This window comes from Schistocerca americana, chromosome 6 (genome assembly GCF_021461395.2).
Source record: "Schistocerca americana isolate TAMUIC-IGC-003095 chromosome 6, iqSchAmer2.1, whole genome shotgun sequence".
Classification (NCBI taxonomy): domain Eukaryota; kingdom Metazoa; phylum Arthropoda; class Insecta; order Orthoptera; family Acrididae; genus Schistocerca; species Schistocerca americana.
This window is the reverse complement of record NC_060124.1, coordinates 347,312,252-347,335,110: the sequence shown is the minus strand read 5'-3', so window position 1 is coordinate 347,335,110 and position 22,859 is coordinate 347,312,252. Positions and strand designations below refer to the sequence as shown.

Sequence of the window (22,859 nt, the reverse complement as noted above, 5' to 3'; positions counted from 1 at the left end):
CCTGGATAAACTGAAAGAACCAGAAGTTGTAGAGAGTTTCAGGGAGAGCATAAGGGAACAATTGACAGGAATGGGGGAAAGAAATACAGTAGAAGAAGAATGGGTAGCTCTGAGGGATGAAGTAGTGAAGGCAGCAGACGATCAAGTAGGTAAAAAGACGAGGGCTAATAGAAATCCTTGGGTAACAGAAGAAATATTGAATTTAATTGATGAAAGGAGAAAATATAAAAATGCAGTAAATGAAGCAGGCAAAAAGGAATACAAACGTCTCAAAAATGAGATCGACAGAAAGTGCAAAATGGCTAAGCAGGGATGGCTAGAGGACAAATGTAAGGATGTAGAGGCTTGTCTCACTAGGGGTAAGATAGATACTGCCTACAGGAAAATTAAAGAGACCTTTGGAGAGAAGAGAACCACTTGTATGAATATCAAGAGCTCAGATGGCAACCCAGTTCTAAGCAAAGAAGGGAAGGCAGAAAGGTGGAAGGAGTATATAGAGGGTTTATACAAGGGCGATGTACTTGAGGACAATATTATGGAAATGGAAGAGGATGTAGATGAAGATGAAATGGGAGATAAGATACTGCATGAAGAGTTTGACAGAGCACTAAAAGACCTGAGTCGAAACAAAGCCCCAGGAATAGACAACATTCCATTGGAACTACTGATGGCCTTGGGAGAGCCAGTCATGACAAAACTCTACCATCTGGTGAGCAAGATGTATGAGAGAGGCGAAATACCCACAGACTTCAAGAAGAATATAATAATTTCAATCCCAAAGAAAGCAGGTGTTGACAGATGTGAAAATTACCGAACTATCAGTTTAATAAGTCACAGCTGCAAAATACTAATGCGAATTCTTTACAGACGAATGGAAAAACTGGTAGAAGCGGACCTCGGGGAAGATCAGTTTGGATTCCGTAGAAATGTTGGAACACGTGAGGCAATACTAACCTTACGACTTATCTTAGAAGAAAGATTAAGAAAAGGCAAACCTACGTTTCTAGCATTTGTAGACTTAGAGAAAGCTTTTGACAACGTTAACTGGAATACTCTCTTTCAAATTCTGAAGGTGGCAGGGGTAAAATACAGGGAGCGAAAGGCTATTTACAATTTGTACAGAAACCAGATGGCAGTTATAAGAATCGAGGGGCATGAAAGGGAAGCAGTGGTTGGGAAAGGAGTGAGACAGGGTTGTAGCCTCTCCCCGATGTTATTCAATCTGTATATTGAGCAAGCAGTAAAGGAAACAAAAGAAAAATTCGGAGTAGGTATTAAAATTCATGGAGCAGAAGTAAAAACTTTGAGGTTCGCCGATGACATTGTAATTCTGTCAGAGACAGCAAAGGACTTGGAAGAGCAGTTGAACGGAATGGACAGTGTCTTGAAAGGAGGATATAAGATGAACATCAACAAAAGCAAAACGAGGATAATGGAATGTAGTCAAATTAAATCGGGTGACGCTGAGGGAATTAGATTAGGAAATGAGACACTTAAAGTAGTAAAGGAGTTTTGCTATTTGGGGAGCAAAATAACTGATGATGGTCGAAGTAGAGAGGATATAAAATGTAGACTGGCAATGGCAAGGAAATCGTTTCTGAAGAAGAGAAACTTGTTAACATCGAGTATAGATTTAAGTGTCAGGAAGTCGTTTCTGAAAGTATTTGTATGGAGTGTAGCCATGTATGGAAGTGAAACATGGACGATAACCAGTTTGGACAAGAAGAGAATACAAGCTTTCGAAATGTGGTGCTACAGAAGAATGCTGAAGATAAGGTGGGTAGATCACGTAACTAATGAGGAGGTATTGAATAGGATTGGGGAGAAGAGAAGTTTGTGGCACAACTTGACTAGAACAAGGGATTGGTTGGTAGGACATGTTTTGAGGCATCAAGGGATCACAAATTTAGCATTGGAGGGCAGCGTAGCGGGTAAAAATCGTAGAGGGAGACCAAGAGATCAATACACTAAGCAGATTCAGAAGGATGTAGGTTGCAGTAGGTACTGGGAGATGAAGGAGCTTGCACAGGATAGAGTAGCATGGAGAGCTGCATCAAACCAGTCTCAGGACTGAAGACCACGACGACGACGTAAGCCAACAAAAGCATATAGTCTTACACACAACTCTTCACTTCATCCCCTAGTTGACAAAAAGGCCTACTTTCAGGCCCTGATAAAACATTTTAGCAAATTTTCCCTGTGCAAGAGAAGATTAACATTTTATAGGATACCCGAGTACAGAAACTTCCAACAATGATCTTCATTCTGGTGTTACCCTTATAAAACATACACAACAACATTAAAAATGCCAATATTAATGAAGAAATTATATTAGAGAGAGAGAGAGAGAGAGAGAGAGAGAGAGAGAGAGAGAGAGAGAGAGAGTCTACACTAAGGAATTGTTAGTTTATTATGTTATCATATTTGGGGAGCATTTTGATAAAAACCAGGTAAGTGTTCTGTAAAATAAGAGATTATCTTTTATACTTCTGATATGCCCAAGATTAACCTGTAACACAGTATTCAAAAGACTCTATAATACGCACAACCGACTAATACAAAAATAGCTGTGATAATTGTAATAAGTTCTATATGGGACAAACAGTGCAGAACTTTATTACAGGATATGAGGCGGACCACCAAACACCCCCCCCCCCCCCATCCCCCCTTCCACACCAGTATTTTTTTCATTTTACCAATTATAATGGCTGGTTTTAGGTGTTATGGGTTCTTCAGATTGCTCATTTACAATAAAGGTACTACCTGACTGTGATATTCTCTTTTAACAAGTTGCGGGAAATGAAAAAGATAAATTGAAATGATGACATATTAATTAGTAATTGAGAAGCTGATGTTCCATAAATTCAACCCTATATTCTGATCTGCATGATTAGTTTGTTTCATGTCTGTTTAATTGCACATAGGTTTGCATGTGGTGCGTGTGTGTTCACACATTAGTAATAAATAAATTGGGACCTGACGCTTGCAGGCGTTTGTGTGTGTTCCTACTGTTACTTAAAACTTAATGTGCTAACCTAGCACTGTTGATATGAGTGGCATTCCCTCTACTTTTCATTATTTTATGGTCGGACTGGTGTTTAATATTAGTCTTATTGATCTGATGACTATACCATTAACAATATTGGAGTCAGAGGAATTTTCACTAAGTGGGAAGTATTTCCTTTTCATTGCGAAGAAATAAAACCGTTCATTTTAATATATAGTCCTTTTATTTGACCGGTTTTCTCAGGTATGGTAAATTTGTTTTCACACCTAAGTGCAAGAAATTTTCTTGTATATTTCTCTACAACTTTCCAATTCTGTTTGGGGTGGGGGGACTCTTCATAAATAAAAACACCCAGTTGCAAAATATTTTTTCTTGGAATAATTCCTCTGTACTGCTATTTATTTTTGTCTTCTCATAAAAGAACTAACTCATTTCATGAGGTGGAATTATATATTACATTTGCAATACATTGTAATTTTTTTTCTTTTTCCATTGTACTAATAGAGCAGTAAAGACAGTACTGCATTGTCTGCATCTTGTAAAATGCGCATGAAACAGGGAAAGAAACACATTTGTGTGATTATATAGAAATAAAGCTAATGTAGATACATTGATGTAAAATATTATGAATGTTTATCCATTGCCATTTGGGCAAGAAAGAACATATTGCTGTTGCCATTACTTGGAACACTGCATGTTTAAATGATGTCTGTTTCTGCATTGGGTTGAGCTGAATTCATGAAATTTTTGGAGAATTAAGTATTCACTCAGTTCAATTTAGGTGGGTTTAATTATTGATTAGGATCAATATAATATCCTGTATTGTTAACATGTTGTATGTACTTTCCAAATAGCATTATTAATAATCTGAAGTCACCACATTTTTAATTATTATTTTGTTATTAACTCTTAATATTCATAAATTGATCAATGGTTTTATTTACACTAGACTGTTATGTGCACTTCACAAACTTCTTTTTGTGTCAAATGTGTGTGTTTAACCCATGGGTGTACAGTTTTTTTTTTACATAGTGACACAGTGGTACACTTATTTTTCAGTAATTTTCCTAATTTTTACAGCAATGTACTGTAAGCTATATTAGAGCAGTCTATTTATTGCATTTCTCTATTATGCTGTGAAATATAATCATACATAGTATGTCCGAGTATGATAAAGCATAAAACACTTATCCAGGTGTAGGCAAATCATGCACTCTTCACACTCAAAGCAGGATTCCCCACACTGTCCTCTGTTGTAACAGACCTTATATGTTGTAGACAGTGCTGCTTTTTTTTTGTAGTCGGAGGTTATTTTTGTGGGAAATTGTCCCCAGTACCTTTCCTGTAGTCTTAATGGACTTGTTCCTTGGCATGGGCATCTGTATCCTGTAATCAGGAAATCTAATGTTTTTCAGAATTTTTTTCTGCCAGGTTGAGACAAAAATCTGTGAGCCTCGTTCTTCTTTTACTGGAGTTCATCGTATAGTGTACTATACTTGCATTGAGAATTGCCTTGCCTAACATATAAAAATATACTTTTCTTATATCTTTTCTCATATCTTCTCATGAAAGACTTAAGTTGCTAAGCATTGGTTGTGTGCATCAACTCTGTCCATCCTTTGTTGTAATCACTGATGCAATTAGGTTTCAGCTTAGTCTTCCCACTTCTTGCTGTCTTTCATAGTCATGAATGATTGGCAGTATGTCAATCCATTTCACAGCTAGAAATTTACTCACTGATGCAAAAGTCAGTTTGCTTTTTTTCAGCACTGAGTTCTGGAACTGTGTTGGCGCATTCTTGTTTGGTGTTTCAGTTCCAGCTGCATAAGTCTTCCTCTCCAATAGCCTTGGAAACAAGGTGGGAGAACTATACCAGTTCTCCTTTCATCCAGTAAAGTTTCTCACAAATCCAAAACAACTTTCTCTCTTATTGTGGTGCTGAATACTTTTTTTGCCTCAAGACCTGTATAAATTTTAATAGTATCTATTGTCAGATGAGCATACTTTCTGTACTTTTAAACCAGATCTTCCCCTCTTAGGAGGGTTGTATTGTACATATGACAATCTTCCATGAACTTCATCAGGCTGTCATCAATAAAAAAAAAACTTTTTCCAGGCTTTTACACCACCTGAAGTCTGTCAAGAAGAAGATTAATAGGTCTGACCTTCCTCAGTTTGTCATGCTTTTATATCTGCAAAGTCAGTAGCAAACTGAAGATACCTTGAGATGGCTGTAAATCTCCTAAAATGCATGGTTTTACCAAAAATAGGAATCTTCATTTTCTCTTCAACCAATTATCTTGTACAGAAGGTTTCTTGTTTTGGGACGTAAGTGTGCAGAGCACAAAGTGGGCCTTCATCTCATCTACTGTCACAGGAAACCAGTGTGCTTTGCCAACCATTGTTCTTCGTCCCACATTTACAGTTGTTTTGCATGTGTTTTATGTGCAGATTAAATTTGTTTCCTTGACCAATGATTCCCAGAACTTTGGTGTTAAAAACTGATCAGTTACATTTAATTCTGATGGGTTTTGGTATAGGGACCTGCGAACAGTAACATCAATATCGCCATCAGTGCTGCTCTTGGTAATGTAAGGGTTATGACAAACATTATCACAGTTCCACTCATCAGTAATTATCGATATACTTTTTCTGGCTCTGCTACAGTGTCTCGATTGCTGAGGAAAAAATCTTTTTTGTCGACACAATCACTGTCCTCACACACATCAGATTCTGTGCTTTTATTGCTTTTGGAATCTATTTCACCATCAGTATCACTCAAATCACTTTCTTCAAGAAATTGATGTATTCTTTCGGGTTGCATTTCTTATGGATCAGCCATGTTGCACTGCTGAATCTGTGTAAACGTGACAACTTTGTATCACAATGTTTAGCTGCGTTTGAAACCAGATGTCATTGGTCACTACTCGTCAACTAACAAGAAATGATCTCGGGTACAATTAGATTTCTTGGATAGTTCTTGTGTGCTATGAACATGAAAATAGTGATTTTGTGTATTATATTGCAATTTACAAATTGTGGGTCACCATTTCTTCCCATAAATCGTAACAAACTGGCAAAGAGCAGTAAAGGAATGGTGAATTTGGGCTAGGAATGATGGTAATGTTTTTAATGTTGCCTTCATGCCTCCAGAAAGAATAGTAAACTGGCCGGTATTGTTATTATTATGATTATTATTAACCAAAAGCAGCATATTGTAATATTAAGTAGCACTTTTGACCAAAGCATACTGTCATCTCTCATGAAACCCATGCTTTTAATCTTCTTTATATTTTCTTTAAAACTCTGAATTAGTTGTGTTTTTCAAGTGGCTATTAATGTGCACAGGTTCCATAATTTTCTTACCAAAGAGTTAAGAAATTCATGCTGCCACTATTAGTACTTTCAATGTTAGTGTTCTGTGGTAAACTGGTACAGTGGCAAATTTAAAAAAATCTGATAGATAACTGTAGTGCACTATCCTAATTTGCATATAAAGCCCAACTAATTGGGAAAACAGGTAGTGTCACAATTCGTTCTGGTACATGTTTTGGAACAGAGTTCAGACTAGAGCTATATGTAGAATTGATAAACATCTTTGTCATTTTCCATGGGGAAAAATTAAAAGGGAGTCAGTACAGTCTCTTGTAGCTACTGGATTAATATAGGATTTATTAATAAGAGAGATGAGAGGTGTCAGGCTTAAAATTGTGTGTGAAATAACAGATGGCCAAGTGTTTGCTGGCTACCTAAATTATGTTGTATATATTACATCATTCTGTTTCATTTTCCACAACCTTTGTCATGAAGTATCTGATATTAAAAGTTTAGACTCAGTTGGTTACTAGTAACAACAGGTTTAGCAATTTGCTGAGGTTAGAAAATTAGCTTTTTCCTGTGCCGACATTGTCTGTGCTTAAGAATGGAATTGAGTTAGTTTTCCACCCAAGTTCCAAAAGCATAAACTATTTGCATGCCAAGGCTGTTATATTAACACTTTGCTGTCCACACGTCTCGCATAAATTTATTCACTTGACACTGGCAGCGCTAATTCAGATTACTTGGTTTGTCGCCGGGCGCTTGTCACCTTTCATTGATGACAAACTTCAAACACATTGACTTTTGTGCATTTAATTTTTCCAGAAATCCTCTATTTTGCCGAATCGTTCCACAAACTCAAATTTTCTTTTCAAGTAACTTCTCTGCAAGTTCTACACTGGCATAATAATTATCCATGTAGAGGTGATGCCACTTTCCATAAGAGGGTGTCAGTAGTTTCATCACTGTTTTTGCTAAAGGTTGTCCAGCACTGGAATGTATCTTTAATGGGAAAATGTATCCCGTACTCGAATCACACAGCATCCAAATGAGTATGTCGTATTTCGTAATTTTAGACAGCCTGTAAACTTTAATATTTAACTGTCCATGCCACGGTATCATTCCTTCATCAGTTGAGATGTTTTGACTTGGATTAAACATTTCTTTAAACTTTTTGCAAAAACAATCAGTTATGAATTGCACTTTAAAAAGCTGGTCGGCATTATTCAGTTTATTGTTGTCGTCGGAAAAAAGTAAAAATGATATTATTTGTCTGAATCGGTTGCGGGACATCGTTTTGCGAAATATCAGTGTCTTTATCAACAGATTCGTTGACCATTAATCATCGATCCTTGCTTTTTTTTTACAATTCCCATAATGATAGCAAGCTCAAACCATTTTCTAAGTTCGGGTCCCATAATGTCGACAAATTTGGCATTTTTTAAGATCCAGTTTGCTAATCTATTCAAATACATCATTCCCAATATATAATTCTGTGATATCCACAACCTTCTATGTATCTTTGGGAAATATGTGTGGACCTGGAGATCCTTCAAATTTATTATTGGTCCTCAGTAAATCATAGTCTGTCTTCTTCATCCAGTTCATCTGAATCAGTTGGCAACTGTAGCGTTCGCCGAATTCTTCCGACGATTCTGCTTCACTTTCATTTTTTTTTATATCTAATGTCTTCTTCCCAATCGGCCAAGTCGTCCGGAATGTCAGACAAGGCATCCGCGCATTCATTGTAAATAATCGTATCGTCTCTTTTGTTTGCCATAATGAAAGTGCGCAAGTACTTATAAAAACAAAAAAAACTTGTTGACGTGTGTAACTTATTGTTACCTAAACAAAACACCAACAGAATGAAAAAGATACTAAAGTGCTGTCACTGGCCACTGAGCGATGCTATGCACACGACACCACTGTGGTGTCACTGGCCGTTGATTGCTATTTCACGCACGACACCACTGTGGTGTCACCGGACGGCAAAGTGTTAACAAGCTGCTGTTTTCTATCCATTGTTGGTGTGTTTTAAATGAACTATGCAATAGGTAAAGTTAAAATTTTCAAGAGCGCTTAAATCAAGGAAAGTATTGCTAACATATAGCATACAGTCTCAGGGAACAATGGTGTCATCGTTGAAACAAGTAGTGTAGTTTTGCTCCATATCAGTTGTGGCTGTCTACTTGTAGCTCTGACAATGATAGCTTTGTATTGTTTATTACTGCATGTTGTTGTATTTGAATACTTAACGCTTTTCTCTTTTACTATAAGCAGCCTTAACAAATATTTGTGAATAGAGTGTTTTAATTGTTTCGCTTTGTTCTTGTATAAAGGTGCTTTCTTTTTGGATGTTGTGTCCTTAGTGTTTTCTGGTGGTAAAGTAGTAATGACAAATATTTAAATTTAGTCCTAATAGTTTTTCATGAAATTTATTTCAAAAAACGATTTATTTGGAATTGTTAAAAAAAACTTGCATAAAAATTTGAAATTAAAAATTCATGAACACTTACATTGGAACTGCTTAACTAACGCTTAATAATTTCTTCCAATACAGCGGATCCTCCACGTCTTCTAACATCCCTGTTTTAATAAAGGGCTTCTATAGGTAATGCAAATTATGTTACTATATTTGTCAGTAGCTGTCACTGTCCTTTTCCCTCTTGTCGAAGAATGCCTTTGATACGGTGTATCAACGAGTGTAATTTTGAATACAAGGAAATGGAACAACATTTTATTTAAAATGCATTAATTTTGGGTCATCTCGTCAGTTTACTTTTAGTTGTAATTTAGTTGAAATTTACTGTGCTTTTTCATATTTGTGATAGCTAAACTTTTTGCAGCAAAAGAGGAAACAAAAAATTTGTTCCTAAACATCAGTTATGAATAGTGTTAAACTATAATTGTAACACTTAAAATTGATTACCCCAAGTCTCATGACAAAACATTAAAGATTTTGCATACCTATTGCTCATTATTCATTTCAAATCCTAACTGTGTTACTAATAGCAACAACTTAATTTCACAGGGCACGAACTCCATCAGGTTCAAGCACTCCAGTTCCAGGTGTTCCTTCCAGTGGCACCAAAATAACACGGAGGTCATCAGGAGCATCAGACACAGGAACAGCAGCAGCGCGAAAGGGTTCCTCTGCTAGCACACCAACAGAAAAGCGAGCTCCTTTCAGACTCTAGAGGAGTGAACGAACCATTGTACCCCATAGTCTTCAATTTCTAACCTAATCAAATCCATAGAATATGGTAATTCATGTGAAATACAAGCATATTCCTATGCTGAAATGAGCATAGGGAATTGAGTTTCCTGTTGCCCTGAAGAATTCTTTGAACTGCAGGCAGTGAATTGTAATCAAATTTACTGCTGTGTATGATATTTTGTGCTGTCTATATTCTAATGTTTCATATTGTTTTTCCACTGATTTCTTTCCTTTTTTGTATAAGGGACCATACCACAAGCCATAATGTTCTTTTGTGAAAAAGACTCAATCATATTTTTCATTGTAACAAACTGTAACCTATTCATTTGTGTGTGTGTGTGTGTCGTATGTGTTATTTATCTGAAGTTTGTTCATTGTACATGCTCATCAATGAATTTGTTTTGTAATTATTATTATTATAGCTTTAGGTAACATGTATTCCTTGCCAGGAAAGCCATTTTTACGTCCATGTGTATAGTGTTTCTCACTACTACACAATCTATGTACAATTAACAAATTGACACTGTTGTGATTTATTTGCTCACTGGTGGAGCTCATGTAAAAGAAAATACAAATTTCTACCTTCATTAATTATGTTTAACAAATTAAACTATTCTAATCAAATTTACTGACTGAAAATGATAAACAGTGTTTTGATTGTGCAAATCTTAGGGCAGTTCTCCCCCTCTTGCCTTGATTGTCTGTTTTACGGCAAGTTGTTAGAAACGAAGGTTTTGTCTATGGATGTCTTTGAAGCATTGAAATGGGGGAAGAGTTCCACAGTTCATCTTAACTAGCAGCTGTGCAGTTTTGTATGTCACGAAATAACTTCATTTCTCTTGAGGTGGCTGGAAGTACTGAAGAATCAAAGAAAATGTTTCGAAGATGACTGAGTTTGTGAAAACTATTTTATTAATCAAAATGTTTCCTATAACGTGTACAGTTTTTGAAATAATTTTGTTAAAATATAAATACAGGTCATAAAGAGAGCTAGCTTGTTTGCAAGAGAAAGGAAAAGTCTAAAAAAATTCCTTTTTTATTTTAAAGCAGTTGTATTTGCTGTACGAATTTTTATATTCATTTTTACTGATACATCAGTTACTGCAAAAACGTATTTGTTGCCATGAAAGCAGTTACTGAATTATGTTGTAAATATTTTGATCCTTTCTAGCAGCACAGCTTTAAGGAGTGTGCATTCTTTTGTACAAAGCTCTATATATTACTTTTGTAATAAAAAAAAAGAAAAAAGAACTTTGTCGTCTACAGCGAATTGTGAATTAGCACAAAAACTGCTCCTTCATTTTATTTATTTTAAACATGTATTTTTTTTATAAAGCGGTAAATTCTGTTACCAGTTTAAGAAACATCGTTCAATAATTTATGTATCTCTAATACATTTGTTGTCATGTTGACTGAAGGTGTTCTAATTTATAGAGACTGTACCAAACATTTCCTTTTTTATTCTTTTTTTTTTAAAAAAAAGAAGACACACTGTGTCAGAGAAAAAGACAGTTTGGAACAGATATTGATGTATATTAATATATTTGCTTATTAAAAAACTCACTTCAGATCAACTTCTTATAATCAAACTCCTCAATTTGAATGAAAAGTGATTACCATCAATCCCTCTACTTCCACATGTCAGTATACCATTAATGCTAATACTGAAAGTACATGAAGAATTGTATGTTTACAAGGAAAAACTGAAACTGTACTTTATTGAATTCTGCTGTAGCACGGGAAACTGCAAAACCTAGATTGTGTGTAATTTGTTTGCTGTGTGTGTGTGTGTGTGTGTGTGTGTGTGTGTGTGTGTGTGTGAGTGAGAGCATATTGCACAACTATTTGCAGTAACACTGTTCACGTTTACTTCGCACTTCACTTAGCGTAAACCGGGACTGTGTCCTAGGCATGCCCGATGTTAACTAACTGGGCACGGCCCGTGCTGTCGGAGTTGTTGTTGTTGTTATGCCGGCAGAGGTCGCGTCCGAATTCTCGCGTGCCCTCTGGTGGACGGGACTCTACTTGCGGCAACTACCGTCCGTGACGCGCCGTGCCAATGTGCGCCTCCCGCGATCTTTCTGGTGGCTACTACACTCCTCCTCCTCCGGGGGGTGAAGCCCCTGTGATCCACTGCGTCGGAAGGTGGAGCGTCGGGCAGGAGCAATGACCTCCACATCCATTGGATGGCCGGAGTCGAGGGGATCTGCCAACCCTCGAGCCGGAACCTTCGAATATGGCTGGAAGTGACCCACACGAAGAGGCCCCCGTTGTCCCACAACCGGAGCCCGGGACAGAACGGGCGACAAGCTGTCGAACTCCCGATCCTGTTCCACCCCGGGAGGGGCAAGACCCAGTGGCGGGAACGAAGGGGCAGGGACGCCCACAGGTGAACCAACCTCCTGAGAAACCGGGCTTGCTAGGGGGGCCGGCTCTCGCTGGGGCATCTCGTACGATGGCGGTGCCGGTGCTGGAGCTACTGGAGGCTGCCAAGGCTGAGAACCATCACAGTGCGGCAGAGGCACAGCGGGGAGAGGAGGCAATGTCCCTGTGAAACCAACACAGGTGCCGGCAATGGGGAAGCCGGTGTCCGAGAGGGCGGAGGGTGGGTGCCCAAACGTGGACGTAGCTGATTTTGGTGACGACGTACCACCCGGTCCCCCGCCTGCAAGGTATAGAGCCGGCGGCCATTGCGGCGCAGGACCACCGCTGGTATCCAACGTGGGTTGCGACCAAACCCACGGGCCCAGACCGACATACCCAGTGGAAAGCCAGGGACTCCGTTTTGTGAAGACTGGCGAGGACCAGGCTGGAGGAGGTGCAGCAGAGTCCTAGGTTGACGCCCATGGAGGAGCTCTGCGGGGCTGCGTTCTCCCATTAGTGTGGTCCGGTATGCCATCAAGAAAAACGTCACTGCTTCCTCCGCAGGAAATTCGTGCACATATTTTTTCATCTGAGTCTTAAATGTGCGCACCATGCGCTCTGCTTCCCCATTCGATTGTGGATGGAAGGGGGGAGAGCAAACGTGCCGAATACCGAAGCGCCTACAAAAATCCTGGAAGGTCTGCGAAATAAACTGCGGTCCATTGTCCGAGACCAGGGAGATTGGCAGACCTTCCACAGAAAAGATTTTTGCTAGTGCCTGGATTGCAACTTCTGAAGTGATTGAGGAGCAGCGAACCACATATGGTAATCGGGAATAAGCATCAATGACAATGAGCCAAAAACCGTTGAGAAACGGGCCCGCAACATCGATGTGAACACGTTCCCATGCTTGGGTTGCCGGCGGCCATGAAGAGAACGCTGCCCTGGGAGATGCTTGTTGGCTTGTACACTGGGAACAGGCGGCCACCAAGTGCTCAATTTCTCTGTCAATACCGGGCCAGTACACATGTCTGCGAGCCAAGGTTATAGTACGGGAAACACCCCAGTGCCCCGCATGTAATAACGTGAGAACCTCCCGTCGTAAACTTGCAGGAACAACCACGCGAGGAGCTGTATCATCGGTAGCCAGAAGGAGAACACCGTCCAAGACCGAGAGGCGGTCCCGTAGAAGAAAATAATTACGAAGAGGGTCCGAGGCCCGGCCCGGAGGGCGGGATGACCACCCCTGCTGAATGAGGCGAACTACTTGGCGGAGAACCGGGTCAGCTGCCGTTTCCCTGGCGACTCGAGAACTAGTGATCGGGAAGCCATCAACCGCTTGGCGGGATGCCACATCCAAATGAAAACACATGATCTCCTCTCGATCGAATGTAGGATCATAGGCCCACCGGAAGACGGGAAAGAGCGTCGGCGTTGGCATGCTGTCCTGTAGGGCGAAAATGAATGTCATAATGGTACTTAGAGAGGAACAAGGCCCAGCGCTGTAATCTGTGGGCCGCCCTATCCGGAATCTGAGAGGCGGGGCCAAATAACGATATTAACGGCTTATGGTCAGTGATTAACTGAAACTTCGTGCCATACAAGAAAGTGTGAAACTTGGTAACAGCGTAGACAATGGCCAAAGCCTCTTTTTCCACCTGGGAGTAATGGGCCTGCGCAGGACTAAGCGTTTTAGACGCAAACGCCAGTGGTTGCTCGGAACGATCTGCATTGCGATGGGCCAGGACCACCCCCACCCCATACTGCGAAGCATCAGTAGCCAGGACCAACGGCTTATGGGGATCAAAAGTAGCCAAACAAGGGGCTGACGTGAGGCCCTTCAACGAGGTGAACGCCCGCTCGCATGCGGGCGACCAATCAAAAGGAACACCCTTGTGCAGAAGGCAGTACAGGGGGTGGGCTATAGTGGAAGCCCTGGGAATGAACCAGTGGTAATAGGCTATCTTGCATAAAAAAGCTTGTAACTCTTTCAGCGAAGCGGGTCGAGGAAGGTTGACGATACCTTGGACCAAACTTCCTAGTGGCTGGATACCGTGCTGAGAGATGGTGTAGCCCACATACTCAATGGATGGTTGAAAGAAGGTTGACTTATGCAGGTTGCAACGCAAGCCCACAGACCTGAATTTGAGAAAGAGGGTGCGAAGGTTGTGCAAGTGTTCCTTCGTGCTGCAGCCTGTGACAGTTGTCATCCAGATAATTAATACAATGAGGAATTGTCGACGTGACATGCTCAAGATAACGCTGGAATATCGCCGGGGCACTGGATATTCCAAAGGCCAACTGCTGGTATTGGTAAAGGCCAAACGGGGTGTTGACGACCGCCAACCCTTTGGAGTTCTCATCAAGTGGTATCTGATGGTAAGCCTCCGACAGATCGATTTTCGAAAAATATTGGCCTCCCGCCACGGAGGAGAACAATTCAATCAGCACGAGGCAAAGGATAGGTGTCCACCACCAATTGGGAATTAATGGTGGCCTTGAAATCGCCACAAAGACGTAATTTTCCCGAGGGCTTCCTGGCAATAACGAGGGGCAAAGCCCACTCACTGGAAGAAATGGGAAGAACGACCCCTAGGGCTGTCAGCCGGTCTAGCTCTTCCTTTACCTGAGGGCGGAGAGACAAGGGGATCTGCCTCGCGCGGGGAAAACGCGGGCGAGCCGACGCCTTCAACGTTAAGTGAGCTTCAAAATCTGAAACACGCCCCAGGCCCTCCTCAAAAATATCTGGAAAGTCGGAGATCAAAGATTCCAATGATTGATAGGGAACGTCTTCGGAGACCAACTGTATGGTGTCAGAGATAGAAAAACCGAAAGCTTGAAAGGCATCCAGGCCAAAAAGGTTAGCTGAGCTCGCATCACTGACAACAATAAAAGTAATAGGCCGAGTGACTGATTTGTAAGTCACGTCGGTAGTGAATTGACCCAGTAGGGGAATGAACTGTTTACCATAACCGCGTAGACGCCGGTAAACTGGCGCCAACAGGGACGATCCAAGGTCGGAATAAGTTTGTGCATTCAACAACGAAACTGCCGCACCCGTATCGACTTGCAGTTGTAACCGGTGCGACCGAACCGACACCTCGATAAAGAGTTTGCGTGCCGATGCGTCGGGAGCCTGGCCCGATGAAACTTCCTGAATGTCAACGTCCATGTCCTCTGTACCTGCTTCCTTTGATTCTTTTGAGGCTGAGCGGCAAACTTTAGCAAGGTGACCTTTTCTATTACATTTGCGACAAACGGCCCAACGCTGGGGGCACTCCGACCGATCATGATGTATATAGCACGATGCACAGGACGGCAACAGGGGCCGGCGGCCGAAATTCTGTTTACGCGCCGTGCGGGAGCAGCCGGAATTCTGTTTACGCGCCGTGCGGGAGCGGCCGTAACGGCCGGATTGTACCGCTCACACGTCGTCCACCCCTGACACAGTGGACGCGGCCGCGCCGCCCTGAACTTCCGCGACGTCGCACGTCGCACCACGCTTCCAGCTGTTGACCTGCTGCGTGAGAGACTTCATACGATTGAGCAATGGACAGGACTTCCTCGAGGGAAGGGTTTTCTAACTGCAGGGCCCGTTGCCGGACCTCTCTATCAGGGGCCGAACGAAAAATGACGTCGCGTACCATAACGTGGGCATACGACTCTCGCGACTGCTCCGTGACAAAATGATACTTGTGACTAAGACCGTGCAGGGTAGCGGCCGACGCCCGGTAAGACTGATGGGGTTGTTTCTTGCATTGATAGAACTTGACCCTAGCCGCCACAACATGCGTGCGGCGGCGATAATATGAAGACAGCAAGGAACACAATGCGTCAAAAGACAAGGACGAGGGTTCCTGCAACGGCGCTAGCTGCCGCAAAACTTGATACAGCGAGGGAGATATCCAATACAAGAAGAGAGCACGACATACCTCCGCATCGGCAACATGAAACGCTTGGAAATGCTGCCGAAGGCGATGTTCATATGCGTCCCAATCCTCCGCCGTCTCGTCATACGGGGGAAAGGGAGGAGGGAACGGCGCCGGAGCAGACGGCGTGGAGAGCAACGCCGGAAGCACTTGTTTCGTGGTGGCCATGAGTTCCGTCTGCTGCGCAACCAAAACTCGCACCAAATCCTCCATGCCGTGGAGAAGCTGCAAAACCGGAACAACGACGCAACACGCGAAAGAACGACCCTACTCGTCGCCATTTGTGTAGTAACACTGTTCACGTTTACGTCGCACTTCACTTAGCGTAGACCGGGACTGTGTCCTAGGCATGCCAGATGTTAACTAACTGGGCACGGCCTGTGCTGCCAGAGTTGTTGTTGTCATGCCGGCAGAGGTCGCGTCCGAATTCTCGCGTGCCCTCTGGTGGACGGGACTCTACTTGCGGCAACTACCGTCCGTGACGCGCCGTGCCAATGTGCGCCTCCCGCGATCTTTCTGGTGGCTACTACACTACTGATGTGAATACTGTTATATCGTGAGTTAGCTATCCTTAATTTTCAGCAGATTGTCAACAATCAGTGAGCAACAACCCTGTTATGACTTTTGACATTATAATAGGTTTCATTGTGAATAGGTATACCATCTCATGTGGTAGGATATCCAGATTTTTTCTTCTACACAGTGAAGGCATTCTGTTGTGTGACACAGACAACATTGGATTATTTGATTTCAAAAGAATGCTGCATCCTGGCTGTGTGTTGTAATAAATCCGTTAATTGTACGAAAAGGATAATTTACTCAGGAAAATTAAAATAAAGTTGAGTGGCCGACTAGTACTGTACTTCTCTCGAGGAGACAAAATTCCACAAGTCTATGCAGGATAGTATGGCTGATGTGCAGTGACCAGTTTTTATCCAAAGCACTGGGCAAGTTCAATAGTTTGTTCAGTAGGAGAGGCCGACATAGTTTGTCCTCTTTCAGCCATTTGGCAAAGCACTGCAATGGCAGCATTGAGGGGTGCACACTTGGTAGGCTTTCTCAAACTATTTTACAGAAATTATTTGGTGATGTGCCCATAATTTTGTTAATGGTCGCAGTTTTTGTGATACTTGCATTTCAATAGGACACTGTGTGAAATTTGAAATAGTTTGCAATGAAAAATAGGGGTTGCTATGATTTTGCATTTGGTGCATGTTGCATAATATGTTGCTGCTTATGAAATTTATCTAAGATATCAATTTTGTGTTAGACTTGGATGGAGGTCTGTCATCAATTTCAGAAAATTGATCTGATGTAGCACACCCATTTGCTATCGTGCACGCTAGTGATAAAGCCGGAATGAAATATGCACAACATTCCTCATATTTCATAAACAGTTTGCAATACCGATATGAGATTTTGACAAATGATAGCATTAAATGACAAGAGTACTTTGCCATCTGGTAGTTACGCCAAAATTCATTATTTGCCATTTTATTCCACTAACTACAGACTTTTTCAATGAAAGAATGTAATTTTTAAGTGCCATTGATAGCTGTGAGTTTTGGAACAACATAAAGTGGACATTAATTGTTTATTTTTGTGCCGAGGATGTGATTTTTCATAAGCTATTGACTTCACTTTTCCTCAGTTTTTCATTTAACCCATTGACTTACTCATATTTTACCCCATAGTCAACCTTATATTTACCAATTAAATTTATGTCTTCCTCACTTTTCTCAAAATAGTATAACTTTTTTGATAGGATCTCCCTGTAAATCTTTCCTTACTATTTATTGAAGTGGTGAGGAGTGAAGATAATATTGTTTTAGAAGTTTTTGTTGGTGTGGTACACCCAAAGAAATACAGGTATGGACAATAATACCATTATACTTTTCTCTCACTCCTACTGTGATCACTTTTCTTCTTCTTTGCTTTACACATTACACAATTCCTAGAGGGTGTTTTCTTGGAGGAATTTGGGAGATAAACCTAACAAAACCTGAAAATGATTGCTTAGAACTGACAAAATATCGAAAGAAATTGAGTATGTTGTACATTGCTAAATATATAGATTTCTTGGCTTTCCAATGGTAAACAACATGTCGAGCCATCTATTAACAGAGAAGAAGAAACACTTAAGTAGAAGCTATAGCTGCTGCCCGCCTCAGGGTCGGCATTGTAACAACGGACTTGAAACCTGCAACCAGTTGTTAGCAGGCTGTATAGGCCAATGATTTAATAAACCACTTTCAGAATTCTCTCACTATTTTGTCTACACAACATAGTAGTGGGGTAACATTGTGTAAACTCCACTGTTGTTTGGCAAAAGCAGCAAAATTTTAACATGGCAGCAAGAGAAATGTTGGTTTCACTCAAAATTCACCACTTGTTAACAAGCCAGATGAAAATAAACTGCTGCTTTTGTTGCATTTTTAGTGGGAGTCTTTTTAGATACTAAACAAAGCAGAGGTCAACATACAAGTGTGGGCACGATAGGGCTCTCTTTAATATTTACAAAAAATATGAGCACAGGCTTCAGTTTAGACTGGCACTTCCCACCCAGCACTCGACATTCCCCTACAGCGCCTGCCCACAACCCCGACCACTATTGCTGTCCCCGTGCGTGCCCTGCTGACTGCACGTCCACCGGCCACATTATTCTGTGTGCGCTCTGCTGCCGATAAACCAAACTGTGTAGCCCACGGTTCTCAGTCGTATTTTATAATAATATACATCTAGCAACCAGCGTCCCAGCCTACAAATGTCAACTAACATTAACAGCTTCTTAAGAGTGTGGTTTCACTGCTCAGTAAATGAAAAAAAGACTTACACAGACAGTAATATTTTAAGATTTGCATTATTTTTAATTGATGGTGAATTCAGTGTGAGCTAAGTAAAGTGGGCCGCTTACCTCCGGGGCGGAGTGGTAGGTAGTGTGGTGACTGATTAGAGGATGTGAGATAGCGAATTGGTATTTATGTGACAGCATGTGCTACCTAATATGTTCCAAAATGCCATGCATGAAAACTGGATTCTGGTGCTCATACCTTGGGTTCTGTTGGTGACAGAAAGGTAGGATCAAGTGTTCTGGATAGCCTTTGGGCTAGGGACCACTTGCATACCCAACAGAAAAGGATGGTCTTAGTCTACATCTACATCTACATGGTTACTCTGCAATTCACACTTACGTGGCTGGCAGAGGGTTCATCAGACCATTTTCATACTACTACTATGCCATTCCACTCTCGAATGGCGCGTGGAAAAAAGGAACACCTAAATCTTTCCGTTCGAGCTCTGATTTCTCTTATTTTATTATGATGACCATTTCTCCCCACGTACGTGGGTGTCAACAAAATATTTACGCATTTGGAAGAGAAAGTTGGTGATTGAAATTTCATAACTAGATCTCGCCGCAAAGAAAACCGCCTTTGTTTCAGTGACTGCCACCCCAACTTGCGTATCGTATCAGTGACACCCTCACCCATATTGCACGATAACACGAAACAAGCTGCCCTTCTTTGCAGTTTTTTGATGTCCTCCGTCAATCCTACTTGGTAAGTGTCGCTACCCTACAGTGCAGTGTCAAAGTACGAATATTAAACACTTCTTCCTAGTTGGAGAAAATAAGTTGGTTCCTTTTGCATTTGATGTGGTCAATGGTGGGCCTTAAGGAACTTCAGTTGATGGACGTTTCCATAGAAACCCCCCTCCCAAAGAAAAAGGGTTTTTACCATTTTTCACACCAAAATCGAGCTGCAGATTCTGAGATAACTATGCTCAGCAAATGGCTGAAATTTTTACAATATATTCCGAAGATAACTATCTCGGAGCAGCAAAGGACTTGGAAGAGTAGTTGAATGGAATGGACAGTGTCTTTAAAGGAGGATATAAGATGAACATCAACAAAAGCAAAACGAGGGTAATGGAAAGTAGTTGAATTATATCGGGTGATGGTGAGGGAATTAGATTAGGAAATGAGACACTTAAAGTAGTAAAAGAGTTTTGCTGTTTGGGGAGCAAAATAACTGATGATGGTCGAAGTAGAGAGGATATAAAACGTAGACTGGCAATGGCAAGGAAACCATTTCTGAAGAAGAAAAATTCGTTAACATCGAGTATAGATTTAAGTGTCAAAGTCATTTCTGAAAGTATTTGTATGGAGCCATGTATGGAAGTGAAAGATGGATGATAAATAGTTTGGACAAGAAGAGAATAGAAGCTTTCGAAATGTGGTGTTACAGAAGAATGCTGAAGATTAGATGGGTAGATCCCATAACTAATGAGGAGGTATTGAATAGAATTGGGGAGAAGAGGAGTTTGTGGCACAACTTGACAAAAAGAAGGGACCGGTTAGTAGGACATGTTCTGAGGCATCAAGGGATCACAAATTTAGCATTTGAGGGCAGCGTGGAGGGTAAAAATCGTAGAGGGAGACCAAGAGATGAATACACTAAGCAGATTCAGAAGGATGTAGGTTGCAGTAGGTACTGGGAGATGATGAAGCTTGCACAGGATAGGGTAGCATGGAGAGCTGTTTGCATCAAACCAGTCTCAGGACTGAAGACCACAACAACAACAACAATCTCATACAAGCATAAAAATTTTGGTGACATCTTTATCTAGTTCCAAGATACAGAGGTTCAGAGTTACCCTGCTTGCACATAAAAAATCCAGTGTGAGGTGGAAATGTAGTTTATAAAGAGATATGACACGGAGAAGTATGTTGTAAAATGTCTCCAATATCGTCAGAATTGTTCAGAGAATCCCATGTCGTAGTACTCAAGCACATGTAAAATTTGTGTGCATGTAAAATCTGGTCTGAAGTGTGAAATTAGTTTTGTATTATTTCAATTTCACATAAGTAAACTATCAAAATTTTACTGACCCATAAAGTTCTTTTCACATGAGTAACCTGCCCTGCTGTAGCAGGGAAAAAGAAGGGAGCCAGTGAAAAAATTCTCCTATCAGAGCACAAAAAAGGCTCTGACTGAAAGGTGGAGTACCAGTTGCCTCATTTGATGTTCCTCAGCATCCACAAAAAATTTAACAAATTTTGGCGTGCGAACGCATTCATACTTTTTTAAGTTGGGAGAGAGGAGGAGACAGTGGCAGTGCGAAATAAATAGAAAAATAATAAATACTGGAGCACAGTTTGTGTGTGTGTGTGTGTGAGAGAGAGAGAGAGAGAGAGAGAGAGAGAGAGAGAGAGAGAGAGAGAGAGTGTGTTTGTGTATGATAGTTGACCGTGACAGAACAGTATTAGGAAAAAGAGTGAAGGAGGCAGTGCCAGAGGGAGAGGAATAAAGAGGAGGAGGAAGCAGAAGTGCATGAGGTCCAATAATAATGAGAGAGAGTCTATGGCTATGACAATGAGGAAGAGAGGTAATGACAGTGAGAAGAGACAGCAGCACTGGGAAGGAAGGAATGAGGTAGTAACAGTATGGGAGAGCAAGAGGAAGACAGTGACAGTGATAGGAGAAAGTAGTACTAGGACAGAACGAAGGAGACTGTGGGTTTGAGAAAGGAGGCAGTGACAGTAACAGATAGAGAGAGATGAGGAGATAATGGAAATGAGTTGGGTTAAATGTGTGAGTGAGAATGGGCAATAGGAGTGGATGTGTATGAGCGACTTAGTGATGGAGAAGCTTCTGTAAAGTTTGGAAGGTAGGAGACGAGGTACTGGCAGAAGTAAAGCTGTGAGTACCGGGCGTGAGTCGTGCTTCGGTGGCTCAGATGGTAGAGCGCTTGCCCGCGAAGGGCAAGGGTCCCGAGTTCGAGTCTCGGTCGGGCACACAGTTTTAATCTGCCAGGAAGTTTCAAATACATGATTTGCACTAATTAAATATGGAACTGCATTCCAATATCAATACTTTTTTGAGAGGTGCATATGGGGCCTGTTGATGGCTTACTGAACTGCTGAAACTGGTAGCAATGATAAAATAAAATAACTTCTAAATCTGCATGGCTGTTTGGCAGATTTCCATGTTAAATAAAATGAATTATAAAATGTTAGCAGCTGTCCTTTCTCAATTAAGTTCCTACTCAGTGTACTGTGATACCAACAAGAATGGGTATGATAAGCTGAATTTTACATTTCAGTTTAAAACCGTGTAGCACCTATCTTAAACCCTTTAGTTTTAAAATTGCACAATCATTAATTGCAATATTTACTTCTCTATGTCAATTTGGGATATAAAATGTAGACTGGCAATGGCAAGGAAAGCGTTTCTGAAGAAGAAAAATTTGTTAACATCGAGTATAGATTTAAATGTCAGGAAGTCCTTTCTGAAAGTATTTGTATGGAGTGTAGCCATGTATGGAACTGAAACGTGGATGATAAATAGTTTAGACAAGAGGAGAATAGAAGCTTTCAAAATGTGGTGCTACACAAGAATGCTGAAGATTAGATGGGTAGATCACATAACTAATGAGGAGGTATTGAACAGAATTGGGGAGAAGAGGAGCTTGTGGCACAACTTGACTAGAAGAAGGGATCGGTTGGTAGGACATGTTCTGAGACATTGAGGGATCACCAATTTAGTATTGGAGGGCAGCGTGGAGGGAGGGTAAAAATCGTAGAGGGAGACCAAGAGATGAGTACACTAAGCAGATTCAGAAGGATGTAGGCTGCAGTAGGTACTGGGAGATGAAGCAGCTTGCACAGGATAGAGTAGTGTGGAGAGCTGCATCAAACCAGTCTCAGGACTGAAGACCACAACAACAACATGTCAATTTGTATGAAATACTTGCATTACGAACCAGAAACTCTGAATGCTGATATAACATAGAGATACCACCTCAAATATTTCCAGGCACTCTGTTCTGTTCACCTACAGGTGCTAAAACATGATCATTATAACTCAAGCTTCTACTTACTATATTACATGGAAAAGTGGCTGAGATAAAAAGTATTCGAAACAAAATTAGGCTGTTACATAGTACTATAGATTCAGCCTGCCCGTACTAATGTGCTGCTTCCTGAGCAGGAAGGTGTGCCGGTCACCAGCATGAATCTGCCTGG

General features: G+C 41.2%; 1 protein-coding gene across 1 annotated transcript in view; it reads left to right on the top strand.

Annotated features, from left to right (window-relative positions):
• Positions 1-11,116, top strand: part of LOC124619729 — a 503,325-nt gene extending 492,209 nt beyond the window's left edge. The window contains exons 98-99 of the mRNA XM_047146296.1: positions 8,886-8,936; positions 9,357-11,116. Of these exons, the coding sequence (XP_047002252.1) occupies positions 8,886-8,936; positions 9,357-9,522 (217 nt within the window). The 3' untranslated portion in view covers positions 9,523-11,116. The remainder of the gene's footprint in view (positions 1-8,885; positions 8,937-9,356) is intronic.
• The last annotated feature ends 11,743 nt before the right edge of the window (positions 11,117-22,859 follow it).